This window comes from Balaenoptera borealis, assembly GCF_965194805.1.
Source record: "Balaenoptera borealis genome assembly, chromosome: 5".
NCBI lineage: Eukaryota > Metazoa > Chordata > Mammalia > Artiodactyla > Balaenopteridae > Balaenoptera > Balaenoptera borealis.
Genome location: NC_138862.1, coordinates 3,296,904 through 3,310,992, shown reverse-complemented (window position 1 = coordinate 3,310,992; position 14,089 = coordinate 3,296,904). Strand labels below are relative to the sequence as shown.

General features: G+C 52.7%; 1 protein-coding gene across 2 annotated transcripts in view; it reads left to right on the top strand.

Moving 5' to 3' along the window:
• Nucleotides 1-14,089, top strand: part of PDE9A (phosphodiesterase 9A) — a 102,135-nt gene that overhangs the window by 31,341 nt on the left and 56,705 nt on the right. For both annotated transcript variants that reach the window (XM_082392482.1, XM_082392481.1), the window contains exons 2-4: nt 3,969-4,039; nt 5,318-5,395; nt 11,797-11,840. In XM_082392482.1, the coding sequence (XP_082248608.1) occupies nt 3,969-4,039; nt 5,318-5,395; nt 11,797-11,840 (193 nt within the window). The remainder of the gene's footprint in view (nt 1-3,968; nt 4,040-5,317; nt 5,396-11,796; nt 11,841-14,089) is intronic.

Below are 14,089 nucleotides of genomic sequence, written 5' to 3'. Positions count from 1 at the left end.
AAAGCCTGGTCAACCCGCGTGTGCCCCGGGATACTCACCTCTCTTCCTCGTCTGCACTGTTGGTCGCTCCCCACAAAGCCCCAGCACCGTCCTGCTGAGAGCTCGCGGCCTGGAACTCCCACCCCGGGCTCCATCCCTGCCTTTCTGGAGCCAAGGGTCCCCCGCCTACCAAGAAACAGTGGAAACGGAGGAGGGGTTACACGTCCTTTCTTCACGCTCTGGAAACCCTGCAGTCGTACATCTGAGGTCCTACTGAAATAAAATTGGGTGCCAGACAAAGGAGGGCCAAAAGTCACTTTGGGTGCGTTTGGCAACCTGAAGAGCCCTGGAGACTTCCGCCCACAGTCAGGATTTTAGAGCCAGCGGGGGCCGGGAGGTTCACAGGAGCAGAGCTGGCGCGCAGCTGAATTTGGTGTTAGAGCGGCAGCGTCCTGAGGGCTGTGCTCGAGCACGTTCCCTCGCGCGTCGCCCATCTCAGCCCTGAGAGGCAGGTGCCGCTGGCGTGATGGACCTCATTCGCAGAAAGGCAAACTGAGGCTACGGGGTGGTGGCGGTCTTGCCCGCGACGGCGGAGGGGTGGGCGGGGCACCGGGAGGGAACCGATGGATAGAAGAATAACCGACAGGGAGCGCAGGACCCCCTGCTCTCGCCAGGACACCATTGCTGGGTGGGCGGGGGGTGAATACAGATATTACACGCCATGCAGAGCCTGCGAGTCAGAGCTGTTTGGGTCACGCGTGTGTGCTGGACAGAGGGAGGCCTGGGCTGTGATCCTGACCCCCTGACCCCTCGCCGGCTGGGCCCAGGGGAGCTTCGTCCAGCTCTGTGTGCTGCTTCCTCCGGGGACCCCTCAGAACTCAGCTTGGCGGGCGGCTGGTCTCCATGAGTACTTGTTACCCAGCTCTGCGGGCAGCAGGAAGGTTCCAGGTGCCGAAGTTCCCTCTGACGTTCACAGCTCCCAGCTGAGTATGAGGGAGGACCAACGTCCAGCAGAAGAGAGGCCTCTGGGCTCTCCCTTTTTTTTCTCTTGTCCTGTTTTAACATCGCGGTGCTGCCGACCAAGCCACATGGAAGGGTCTGGGGTGACCTGCCGTGCTTACCGATGAGCCGCAGCTCCGGGGCAACGTAAGACCCTTATTTCTCTGTTAACCATGCTGCCTCCACTTTTCACGTTTAAATTTCATTTCACCAACGCTTTTTTCCCCCGCTGTTTATTTCTGGATAGAGGATAAAGGATTTGCAGAATGATTCAGCATGAGAACAGAAAGCCTTGTTGCCCTCCTGACCAGGCTGCCTGGTGACGGGGGCGGGGGAGGGGTTCTTCCCAGGCCAACCAAGCCTTTGTGCTACAGGGACTGGTTTCCCACACCAGGAACAACCCATCTAGGCCGGGAGCGTCTCCTGACACCCGGCCAAGAACTAGGCTGTCCAAGCACTTCCGATGTTAGGGTTCACGTGATGCTTCACCCCAGCCTCTCACCTGCGTCGGCCCTGCTAAAGGCTCATTAACTAACTAACTAAATAAGGCAAAAGCCTGACTCTCGCACAGATGTGAAATGGCCACACGTCAAACTAACTTGTTAGCTGAACAGGGGAAACAACAAGATGTTACAACCAGTTCAGAAGTGCAATCAAAGAACCCTGCATTTCTCTACAGTAGAGGAATGTTGAAATGGATTTACGGATGGACACAGCATGGCTTTCCATTGCAATGGAATACACCCGATGCAATCTTTTCTGCTTATTTCTGATTTCCTTCCACCCCCCCAGTCAAAAATAATCTCAAAGACTGTTCTGGACCCAGAAGAAGGCCGACCTCCCTCACTAGGTTGGGCTGGATCGGTTACAAAGGGGCAGCGAGAGTGTCAGTGTGCCCTGTGGGCCCTTCTGGGTTTGTTTTGCTGCTTCATAATTGGATTTTTTAAAGCTTCTATTATTTGCTATCCCGAGGCTAGGAAGCCATCACAAAAGACTGGCTCCTCCAGATTTCATCTGCAGTGCTTATAAAGTTGGGCAAACTCAACTCTTGTCAAGGCCCCCAGGATATTCCAAGCTCCTGGTCTTTCTTCCCACCTCCCTCCCTGGGGAGGGCCTTGTCAGCACTAACTTCCTGGAGTCACGCTCAGCTCCTGACCAGCATCTGGTCATGACCTGCAAGCCACCTCGCCCTGTTCCGGAATCTCCGGGCAAATCGAATGTTCACAGACAGAGCTGTCTTGTCCTCTGCCTCGGCCCACCACCCTCGCCTTTGACTGGGGTCTGGAATAAACCCACGCGGTCAGCCTGCACCAGGTGGACATGAACTTCACAGAGGCTTGAATGGGAAAGTCAGAAATGGTCCCGTGTCAGTGGGCGAATGGCCAGGACCTCGCACCTCACCCGTCTTGGGCACAGCCGCAAAGGCCGAGGCGTGAGCTAAGGCCTGTGCTGGGGGCGCTGGGACGCACTGTCGTGAATACGCGGGGGGACTCCTCTGGCGGTGGGGTCGGGGGGCCGTGTGGAGAAGCTGGCCCTGAGTCCCGAGGGCTGGGAGGACGGAGAGCGGAGGAGGGTCTCTGGGAAGAGGGGACCCAGAGCAGAGGGCGAGGCAGGGGCACCCGTGGACCGGAGTGAAGGCAGGGGCGGGAGCTTGGCGAGGGCACAGTGTCGAGGGACACACCCCAGAACCTCAGGTGCCCAGCGAGGAGGTGGACCTTCTCCGGTGGGCGTGCGGGGCAGCAGAGGTATCTGCACAGGAAAGTGGTACAACCACGTTTGAGTTCTAGAAACCAAGGGTGGGTGCTGGGCTGAGACCCAGCAGGGCCAGTGCAGGGGCTACTGCCGGGGTCCAGGCGGGACCAGCTCTGAGCCAGGCCGGTGGCCGCCAGGTGGACAGTGCCGACCAAAGACCCTGTCACCAAGGGTGCGAATACCACCTCGGGGGGCAAGTGGGCAGCCCGGACAGTGGCGCTGGCTGAGTCTCAGCGTAGCCAGACCGGGCAGCACACAGGAGGCCGTGGTAGTCAGGGAACAGCTACGTTTGCGGGGAAAAATATCTGCTTACTCTGTCTTACTGTTTCCAATAAAAAAAAGATGCAAACTGATCTGGCTGAAAAAATAGCGCTCTGGGCACTGAAAAATGCCCACTCTCCTCAGCTTGGCTCTCCCCATGCCCACGGACTCCTGCTGGTGAGCAAGAGGGGCCTTACAGCAATTAACCAGGGAAAATGTTGAAGGAAAACCTCTGTTACGGTGAAAATGGGAGCCTTGGCGTGGACTGTCCCATGCGCTGTCCAGCCTTAGAGAGCAACCCCCCTCTCTGTACGTGAAGCCCCCTCTCCCAGGGAGGGGTTCCGGAGCCCAGATTCACAATCGGGACCCCTCGGACAAAAGATGCTGATGTGACGTGTTTCTCTCCTGTCCAGCAGGGACTGGACACCCAGGCCGTGTGTAAAATTGCCTCCGGTGAAATTTGTTCACTGTGCAGACCGACGGTTCCAATCGGACCCTTTCTCAGGGTGATTCCCTCTTGGATTTGGTCCTGCACCTCAGCCCCCAAATCCTAAAAGGCAATCTTTTGTTTTTAAGCTAATGATCTTAAATTTCTTTTGCATAATGGCCCCGGAGGTCGTTGGAGACCCCCTGCAATGTGATATCATTAAGCCGAGGTTGTTGATGGTGCGTCAGACATCACCGTGATGGGCACGAGGCAGCATGTCACTGGCAGGTGTCCTTATGTGGGTGATAGCGTTGTTTTTCACAACTCTTTTCAGCGAACAAAAAAGTGAAGTTTTTCTCAACCTGTATAAATCGACTCAGTGAAGAGACGTGCATGTAACATTCCAGTGCCCACGGTTATTTTGTTTTTTCTTTGTAAAATTAACCTGCAGGTCGGGACCAGAGAGAAAGCTCTGGAATCTGACGTCACCATGGAAACCAGCTGCCCTGCTCCTGCCTGACCCTCACGGCCTTCTGCTTCTGTTTTGCAGGTGGTCTTTAGCAAGTATTGCAACTCCAGCGACATTATGGACCTGTTCTGCATCGCCACCGGCCTGCCTCGGTGAGTGACCCGGAATTGCCCCCGCCAGGGGGACGCCTTTAAATTCACCTGGAGGGACAGGTACCTGGGAGGGCGAGTGGCCGAGTCTAGGGGACAAGAGGGGTGGTAGGGCCCATGGGCTTACCTTGTACCTTGCACTCGGGACCTTTCGAATCAGTGGATGAGTCCCTGGAGGTTTCGGCCACCGCTGTGCTACACGGAAGGAAACTTTGGGCGGAATTAGGCAGAAACTACTGTCTTAAGAGTTTCTTTTTTTCTTTCGTTTATTTCTTTGCTTTGGGAGAAAGGGTAAAGGACGGTAGTAGTGTTTAGACTTTGGTCCCCCAGCCCCAAATGATCCAGCAACGGGGAGAGAGGGGCTCATCACAGATCAAGGTTTAGGAAAAGACTGATGTCAGAAATAAGTTGAAAAGACCAGAAATCTACCTTATAGAACCATAAGAATTCCAGAAGAATTCTTTTCCCAAAATCAACAGTTTGTTCCAGCAAGTGGATTTTCTGTCCTAACTTCCCAACTATAGAGAGTGATAAGGAGCAGCTTTGGCCTGCAGTTAACTAAGGTTATGACCCAGGTCAAGGAGGGTGAGAGAGAAGGACAGTAGGAGCCTTTCAGAGTCAGGTGAGAAAAAGGAGAGTCAGGGATGAGATTACACACCTGAAGTTACAGCAAGTAGTGGTTTGTAGCAGCCAGAAATAGCCCACAGTTCGGGGCATCTTTTATTAAGCAATGTGCTAAGAAATAAATAAATGTTATTCTTTAGAACAACCTGGGTTTCAGGTGTCACCCGCATTGCACAGATTTTGATACACAACCGAAGACCAGAGAGTTAAGTCACGTGGTTAAGGCAACACCTCGCGTGAAAGACCCCACAGATGAGAAGTTGGAGGAAGATTCAATTGATCCACTTAAAACTGTTTGGTAGGAGAGCTTTTTGCCTGTTTAGATAGACTCCCACGGGAAATGAAGTAGAAAGGCAAACCCTGAATTCATCACTGGCTGATACAAATGTTCATTTCTACTTTACCACAATTTAATCTCCCAACTCAACAAATTACACTCTCTCCAATTCCCGTTTTAAATTACTTACACATCTACTGAGCATTTAGAAGTACACACACAGTTCCTTAACTTTGTTTACAAGCTGAGGGCCACTCCTCATGGCCCCTTGGGCAGGACGGGCCTGCTACCCGGGCTCCTACCTCATGGGGGGCCCAGAGTCAAGTGTGCACCCAGGGGACAACATCGGGGTGAAGACGCTGGCTTCTCCTGTCTTCCAGGAACACGACCATCTCCCTCCTGACCACGGATGACGCCATGGTCTCCATCGACCCCACCATGCCCGCCAACTCGGAACGGTGAGCGGCTGGCGGGCTACGTCAGCTCCTTCTCGTGGCGTGTCTGACAGCTCTCTGCACGCACGGCAAGGCCTCCATGGTTGTTTTTTAATTTTACTGCTGCAGGAAAATCTGAATTTAAACCAAAGATGGGAGGGTCTGGGAAGGAGGCTGCTGGTTCCTTTGCAGAACTTGTCACTTTCCAAGAAAGTAGCAGCTCTAAGTGTGGCCAGGGACCTTTCCGAGGCTCCACAAGAGCCCTCCGAGGGGGCATTTACAGATGGGGAAACCGAGGCACTGAGTGGCAGGAGCAGAGCCGCCCCCAGTCCATCGGGGCAGGAGATTCCCTGACCGGGTTCCCTGGGCAGCGCTGGGCGTTGACCCCCTGGGGCAAGTCCTGGAGTTGTCGAGCACTGTCCACCGGCTACTCTGCCCAAGACGGCGGAGGTTGGGGGCTGGGAAGCCTGGGGGCCAGAGGAGCGAAACCAGGAGAGACCTAGAGAGGAAAAGGCTTGGGCAGTAAGCACACCTGTGAACATCTGCAAAACAGCCCGGCTGCATGCGGCCGGAGGGAGTACAAGGAGTCCAAGCAGAGCCTCTCCCATCCACGCCCGGCCCTCTGCCCCGCGGCTGGCGAGGTCCCCGGTGGCCCCCACTTTGTATTTGCAGCAGGGCCAGGCAGAATCCAGCCCGCGTGCCCTGCGAGGCCGGAAGCAGCAGCGTGATTGGGAGTGGGGTGCCCCTCGGGACCCCTGTTTCTCCTGCCCCTCACTGTATCCCCCTCCGAGGGACACGTGTCAATCCGGCCATCGGGGTGCCCCCCCCCCCGACTGAACCAGGCCAGCTACTCCAGCCGCAGGAGAGAGCATGGCCAGGCAGACCCTCGAAGTTCCCGGCCACTGGAGGGCCCTGGCCCCCTGATGGCAGCGTGGGAGTATTTGGGCTTCCATGATGGGGTCCCTGGGACCTCCGCTGTAGGTGCCCAAAAGGTTCCCCCGACCAAAGGTGTGTGCACAGCTGAGCGCCCAGGGATGGGCACCAGCTCTTCTTCCTCTGTCCCCCGAAGCCACCTGTCAGCCACCCACGCCGGCCTGGGTGCAGGATGACTGGCCCCAGGCAAGGGCTCAAGACCTCGCAAAGACTGCCAGGCTTTGGTGCAGGAAGCCCGGCAAGTGACAAACCCTTGGGATGTACAAAGTCCTAGAACATCTGAACAGCTTCCGATGTCCTCCGAGCTCCACGGTGAGCGGCCAGCACTGTCCTTCCCCGAGCATCTGGGTGCTTCCGCCCGGTCTCCCCTCCCCCTCCACTGCATCCATCAGTCTCCTGAACTTTTAATTTCGTCATCAGGAGCCTCTGCCCCCACGCGTTCTGTCTCTGATTACGCTCTGATTATCGGCTCCGGGCTCCCCGGAAGGAGCGATGCTAATTGAATCCCCGGAGGCTCCAGGAAGATTGTCGTAAATTGTGGCATAAGCTCCAGCCTGACCCAGATCTGTATTCATAAGGAAAGTCACGAGTGACCTGTCACCCCTGACTTCCACAGGATACAACGATGTCGTCAGAGGGAAGTGCCCTGTCCGTGCAAGCCGGTGTCTGATGGGGCAAAACTGCATTTTTCCCGAATTAATTTAAAGCAGTTTGTAGTTTGTCCATTCTGTTCTGTCACTTCATCATATCTCCTTTGGCTCTGTATTCTGTGCCAGCCCTTCTCAACGGGGGGCAGTTTTGTTCCCCAGGAGACACTTGGCGAAGTCTGGAGCATTTAGGCTGCCACGCCAGGGGATGGGGTCTCTGGCACCCAGCGGGCAGAGACCAGGGCTGCTGCTCTACCTCCCCCAGTGCCCAGGGCTGGTCCCACCCCAGACTCACCTGCCCAAATGTCAGTGTTGGCGAGGCTGAGAACCGGTGCATGTGGTCCCCGCTGCTTTCTCGTCGCAGAGCTGCCCGTTGTCCCCCAGGCCACCAGCCTCACGCACACCCCGGGGGGCTGGCTGAAGCGGAGCCCCCTCCCTCCCTCTCCCCTGGCATTTCTGCAGGTTCCCAGGTGGTGATGCTGTTGGCCGGGACCTCCTTAATCACTGGTCTCTGCACTGGGCATCGCCTCCCTTGCTTCTGTCTGCTCCCTGCATTTGAGGTCATGGACTTCTCCTTTTCTCCAGCTGCCTCCATCATCTTCCCCCCGGCTGTGTCTGCTTCCCACTCTCAGCCCCCGAAAGGCGGCGTTCCCCAAGGTTCCCTTCCCGCCTGCTCACCTCCCCCTCCCGGGTCGTGCACGAGCCCCAGCGAGGCCTCCGATCTGCTCCGTTTGCCTCTAATTCTCCGGTCCCACGCTTCCAGCTGCCGTCGGGGGTCCCGCCCCCTCTAAACATGCGCGGTATAACCTAGTCCGACCAAACCAGTGACCGTCAGCCCTGCCTGCAGGTTCAAACCACCAGCGATCATCAAAAAGGCTCTGGTCACCAGAGCCCCACTAGGACCCAGGAAATGTGGATTTTTGAGGGATTTTTTTTTAAAGCTCAGCGGGTGATTCCAATACGCAGCGAGGGTGAGAGTCACCGGTGTAAAGTGGGCAAAACCTAAGAAACTACTCTTGACCCCCAGGTGGGTGCTCAGCCTGCCAATGACCAGAAGGTCACCTCTACCAGACACAGGGTTTCCCCTTCTCGGAAAGTGCTGGATAAATTTTGTTTCTTCCCAGAAGACGGTCAAGTCAGGTCGTGTCCCTCCAGCTTCCTCCACCGCTGAAGACGCTGCAGCCCCTCGGTCCAGCCTTGTCAACGCCTGTACCCTGCCCCCAGCCTCGGATTCAGGAACCGCCTCCCAGGAGAGGCTCTCCTGCAGGTGCCAACTCGTCCGCCTTGCCTGCTTTCTGCCCGGTTCACACTCGCAGGGGGCGCTTTTCACAGCCTCTTCTCCAAATTGCAAGGGCTCTTGACTGTGACCACCTGGTTACTGATGAGAAGTCAGGGGTCCCAGTTCTCCCATCTCTTATACTGAACTTTTCGGCTCATGTCAAACCAAATCTCATGACCTTCTGACTCTTCCTTCAAAATGCTTCTTCCCTTAACGATCAGAGAACGTTCGGACCAGCATTTTAAATAAGCTGGAACATATTTACCTAAGTCAGAGACGCTCTAATCTAGCAATGGGCTGAGTAGCTTCCTGTCTCTTTTGGAGCTGATAAGAAAGGTGATTGATTGCTAATCGCCCTCATTCCTAAAGACTAACAGACACAGGTAGACACGTCCCAGCTTCGTTCAGATCACGCTCGGCGGGACAGCGTCTGGTCTCAGTGCTCCTTTCTGGACAAGGGGACATCCTGGATCCCATGGTGTCCCACTGAGCAGCGTGTTGCTTCTTGACCACCCTTCCGTTTCTGCCTCCGCCGCTTCAAGATCCTTGTTGAAGGAGAGAAACAGACCCTTGAGTAGTATGAGGAAAAAATGGGGCGTGGGGAGAGAGGGGCGAGCCGGGACGGCACGGCACACATGTGATAGAAACGCTCCTTTATTCCCAATGTTAGCCAAGTTGTGATACATGAAGGTCCACCGGATGAAATGGCTGAGCGCTTACAAGGATGGTGTGTGTGCCCATCCCCTCAGCTGGGGAGAAATGTTTCCTGCATTCCGGCGCGGCTCCCACTAAACGTGTTTGAAAAGAGGCATTTTGGAAAAGACAAATACAAGTTCAAGGCAAATGGAAAGTGGTTTATCTCAATTCTGTTGCTGAGGAAGAAATGATGAAGCTGCAACTCAATTTAGGCCGAGGCAGGAGTTTATTCAATCGTGGAAGCAACATAACTGGTTCTGAGAACATTCCTGCTGTTGAGTCAACGGGATTAAGGAACCAAGGGCCAAGAGTAATCTTGGGGAGCCAGCTGTGGTCAGCGCCTCTGACACGGTGTAAGGGGGGGCAGGCATTTCGGGACACGCGGCTCTGTCTCTCCCCATCCACACCTCCGGCACCTCCTCTGTGCCGTCACTGTCACCTCCCGGCCAGCGTCGGCCTGTGGGGAGCAGGGGAAGACAGTCCTCGTGGCTGCAGGGGAGGGAGAGAGAAGAGAAAGGGGGGAAGGGAAGGCCCCTTCCTGCGCCCCTAGGGCCTGGGATCCCGTCTCTCCACCCACTGCCCCAGCATCAGTGCTGCTCATGGGGCTGAGGGAGGAGGAGAGAGGAGAGGTGACGCCCACCTCGCCGTGGCTCTCAGCGCCCCTCACCCCATCGCCGCAGCCCTGGCCCCCCCAGGCAGCACCGACACGTGCTCTGGACACGACCCTGGTTCAAAGTCAGCCCCGCACACGCGGTGGGCTTCAGGGAGGTTCCCCCCTTCCCTGAGCGGTGGCTCCTGGAAACCTGCAAGCTGGCGAGGCTGACGGCTGCTGGGAGGGCCCGGGGAGGGTGGACTCGCCCTGCTCGCCATCAGTGTGAGGACGGAGGCAGCTAGTACCACCTTGGCCAAGCCCCGCCCCAGCCGGGTGTCTCACCTGCTCTACAGGTGGAGCCACACTTCAAACCGCGTGGATTCTGAGCAGGATGTTCTGTGATCTCCCAGGACCCAAACACCATTACGATGAAACCTCTGTAGGGAAAGTGCCCCAAGTCCCAAATAACCAACTTCCGGGGACCTTTGGAAGAGGGCCTTTCCCCAAGCAAGGTGCATGCTCCTGCGGGGGGGATGGGTGGGGTTGACTTGCCCCTCACGGGCTCCACCAGGAGGAACCCCTCGTGGGGAGGCGGGACTCGAGACCACCGTGGGCTTGTCCGTCCATCACCTATTAGTGCCACGCAGTTGTTATTTTTATACTTTATTGGCATTTTAAATGCAAACAATCTTCCGTGTGCCCTGTAACTGCTCAACCACAGGATGCCAGTTAGCCACTGTTCAGAGTCTGGTGTTTGGTGTAACTCCTTCCAGAGTCTCTGTACTTTCTTTCTCCATCGCTGAGCTGACTCTCCGTCTGTGACCCTGTAACTTGCCATGTCTCCCTGACGAGATGTCGTGGGCATCCCTCCACGTCAGTACTTGCTCACTCATCTCCATCTTTTTGACAACTGAATGACACTCCACAGTTCAGCTAATGTGTCATCTGGCCCCGGCGGATGACATTTCTTAGCCATTCAAACAGCAGCATTCACGTCCTTTCAACGTGTACTTGACCGTGGAACGTGGGATCTGTGAGGGCAGAGTGTTCTTGTCTGATTCACTCTTTTTTTTTTTTTTTAATTTTATTTATTTATTTTTGGCTGCGTTGGGTCTTCATTGCAGTGCACAGGCTTCTCACTGCAGTAGCTTCTCTTGCTGCGGAGCACAGGCTCTAGGCGCACAAGCTTCAGTAGTTGTGGCATGAGGGCTCAGTGATTGTGGCTCACAGGCTCTAGAGCGCAGGCTCAGTAGTTGTGGTGCTCGGGCTTAGTTGCTCCACAGCATGTGGGATCTTCCCGGGCCGGGGCTCAAACCCGTGCATTGGCAGGCAGATTCTTAACCACTGCGCCACCAGGGAAGCCCTGATTCACTCTTATATCACCAGAACCCGACCACACCGAGCACTCTGTGTAAAATGTGTTGAATGAATGAGCGAGGGACATATGAAGGTATCCCTGTGTAAGATAACCAAAAGAATTAATACTTTCGTTCCTAGGTTCACATGCGGAGACAAAGGATTTTACATTTGAATCAGTGCTGCTAGGTTGCTTTCCCCTAGGTGGTGGCAATCCGTACTCCCACCAGCAGTACCTGTGAGAACCTGAGTCCCTGTGCCCTCACAGCATTCATGTTACCAGGTTCTAAAATTGGGGGAAAAAAAATACCCTCTTTCTTGAGGTCCCTCTTTTTATTTTTATTAACTGTTATCAATGATTGCCTGTTCCTATTCTTTGCCTATTTTCCATTGACTTGTCTCCCCCCCACCTTTGCCAGAGGTCCTTGTATGTCAGGGACAGTGACCTTTACTCTGTCTTTCCTATCACCAGTATCCTCTCCCCACCCCCTGTGGGTCTCATGATTACCAGTGGTGACATCACCGAGGTGCCAGTGCATTTTCGCCTGAGTTGTTGACACCATCCTCTCTTGTGCACTTGGGGGACGCAGTCTCCAGGAGCTCAAAGCAAAACAGGGAGAGCCTCCTGTAACAGTCAAGTGTCAGGACAGACCAGGACAATTCTGTGCCATCCCAGCTGCATTCAACATGTTTATTTTATTAACCAAATATGAACATTATAGAGGAGGTCTGTTGTTTAAATGATATATTTAAAGTATTTAGAATTCTTCTGAATGAGAAAGCTCAGACCTGCCAAAGAAATTCATTTTAAAAAGACCTAATTCACTGAACTCTAATTCAGCCCAAGTGCTTCTCTCTCGAACCAGATGTACATGAACATTTTTGACAGCATCTTACAGTGCAACTGCCTTCTCTCTTGCAGGACTCCCTACAAAGTGAGACCTGTGGCCATCAAGCAACTCTCTGGTAAGGCCTTGCTATCATTTTTTAAATTAAAAGAAAAAAAAAAAAAGCTTCAGGCTGCGCCTATGATTGAATATGTATGAGTTAGGCATTTAATCTGAAGCCGAGTACTGTTACAGAATCTAAAGCCGCGTACTGCTGCAGAGACAGCCATACTCTGCCCGCCACAAACCCCCAGGATGCCCAGCCCCACCCCCTCCCACCCGGTCCTGACGACTTAGCAGACACTGGGTGACACCCCACTCTTGTCTACCTGGGCCCAGTACCTGTCCTGACCATTCAGACTGTGAGGCAAAAAGGCCAGCCCCCGGGATGCCTCATACAGTCAGTAGTGTTGTTTTCTTAAAATCCCATTTCCTTTTGGATCTTTGATCACTCTAATTTATGTATGATTTATGCATAATAAAATGCTCCCATTTAAGTGTATATTTTGATAAGCTTTGAAAGTTCTATACATCCTTGTTAACTACCACCAATACCAAGACTGGGAACATTTACATCACCTAAAAAAGTTCTCTTGTGCCTCTTCCCGCTTAGCCCCGTCCCTCCACTCCTGGTCTCTGTCAGCCACCAACCAACCGCTCTCTGACACCATAGATTAGATTTGTCTTTTTGAGAGTTTCATAGAAAATGAAATTATGTAACACGTGTACTCTTTTTTTGACTCGATCTAATGTTTCTGAGACTCGTCCATGTGTTATGTGTATCAGCGATTCTTTCCTTTTTATTGGTGAGTAACATTCCAGGTATGGCTGGACCACAGTTTGTTTATCCATTCACCTGTTGAAGGACATCTGGGTTATTTCAGGTTGGGGACTTTTATGAATAAAGCAGCTGTGAGCATCCAAGTACAAGCATTTGTAGGGACATATATTTTTATTTCCCTTGGAGTCAATGGGATTGAATGGGATTGGTGGATCACATGGCTAAGTGTATATTTCCCTTTATAAAAAGTACCGCCAGACAATTTCCCTGCACATCTTGCATCCCCACCCATGATGTCCGAGAGTTCCCGTTGCTTCACAGTCTCAGCAGCACTTGACATTGTCAGTCCTTTTTGTGTTAATCAGTTCTATTGGGTGTGGAGTGGTACTGCATTTGGTTTTAATTTGTGTTTCCCTAGTGATTAATGATGGTGAGTATCTTTAAAGTTTTTACTGGCCATTCTTAAATCTTCTTTTATGAAGTATTTGTTCAAATCTTTTCTGATTTGTTGGTTGTGGTGGTGGTGGGTAGTTTTCCTTCTTACTCTTGAATTGAAAGCGTTCCTGGTATATTTGGGATACACACCTTTTGTCAGGTAGATATTATAAATATTTTCTCCTCATCTGCAACTTGCTTCTTCATTTTCTTATGAGTGTCTTTCAATAACCAGAATTAAGTTTTGATTAGGCCCAATGTATCAATTGTTCTTTTATAGTTTGTACTTTTTGTGTCCAAAGAAATCTTATTTTATCCCATAGTTGTGAAGTTTTCTCCTCTGTTTTCTTCTACAAGTTTTATAGTTTTAGTTTTTGCATTTAGGTCAGTGATCCATTTTGAGCTAATTTTTGTGTATGGCCTGAGGCAAAAGTTGAGGTTTATTTTTCTTTTTAAAATTTAATATTAATTTAATTTTAATCTTTGCAAAATTGATGTCTACAGAATAGAATTTTGATGCCACCCATACTGTGCTGGATGGTGTGTGAGTGAGGCCCTGATGTTTCTGTGTCTCAGGGTCTCATCTTTCAAGTGACAGCGTTTACATAGGAGCACTGGTTGCTTTAAATATTTTTATGCCTGAGTAGCTCTTTATGAAAACTCTTAATTCAGTTCTTTTGATAGTAGATGTTAGAATAAAATCTGAGTTCTACCTTCTTTTCGTATGAAAATAACTTTCTTTTTTTTTAAATAAATTTATTTATTTATTTTTGGCTATGTTGGGTCTTTGTTGATGCGCACAGGCTTTCTCTAGTTGCAGTGAGCAGGGGCTACTCTTCATTGCGGTGCGTGGGCTTCTCATTGAGGTGGCTTCTCTTGTTGCGGAGCACGGGCTCTAGGCACACAGGCTCAGTAGTTGTGGCTCGCGGGCTCTAGAGCATGGGCTCAGTAGTTGTGGCGCACGGGCTTAGTTGCTCCGCGGCATGTGGGATCTTCCCAGGCCAGGGCTCGAACCTGTGTCCCCTGCACTGCCAGGCAGATTCTTAACCGCTGTGCCACCAGGGAAGCCCAATAACTTTTTATTAACATAAAAAGCGCTTATCAAGCCCTTG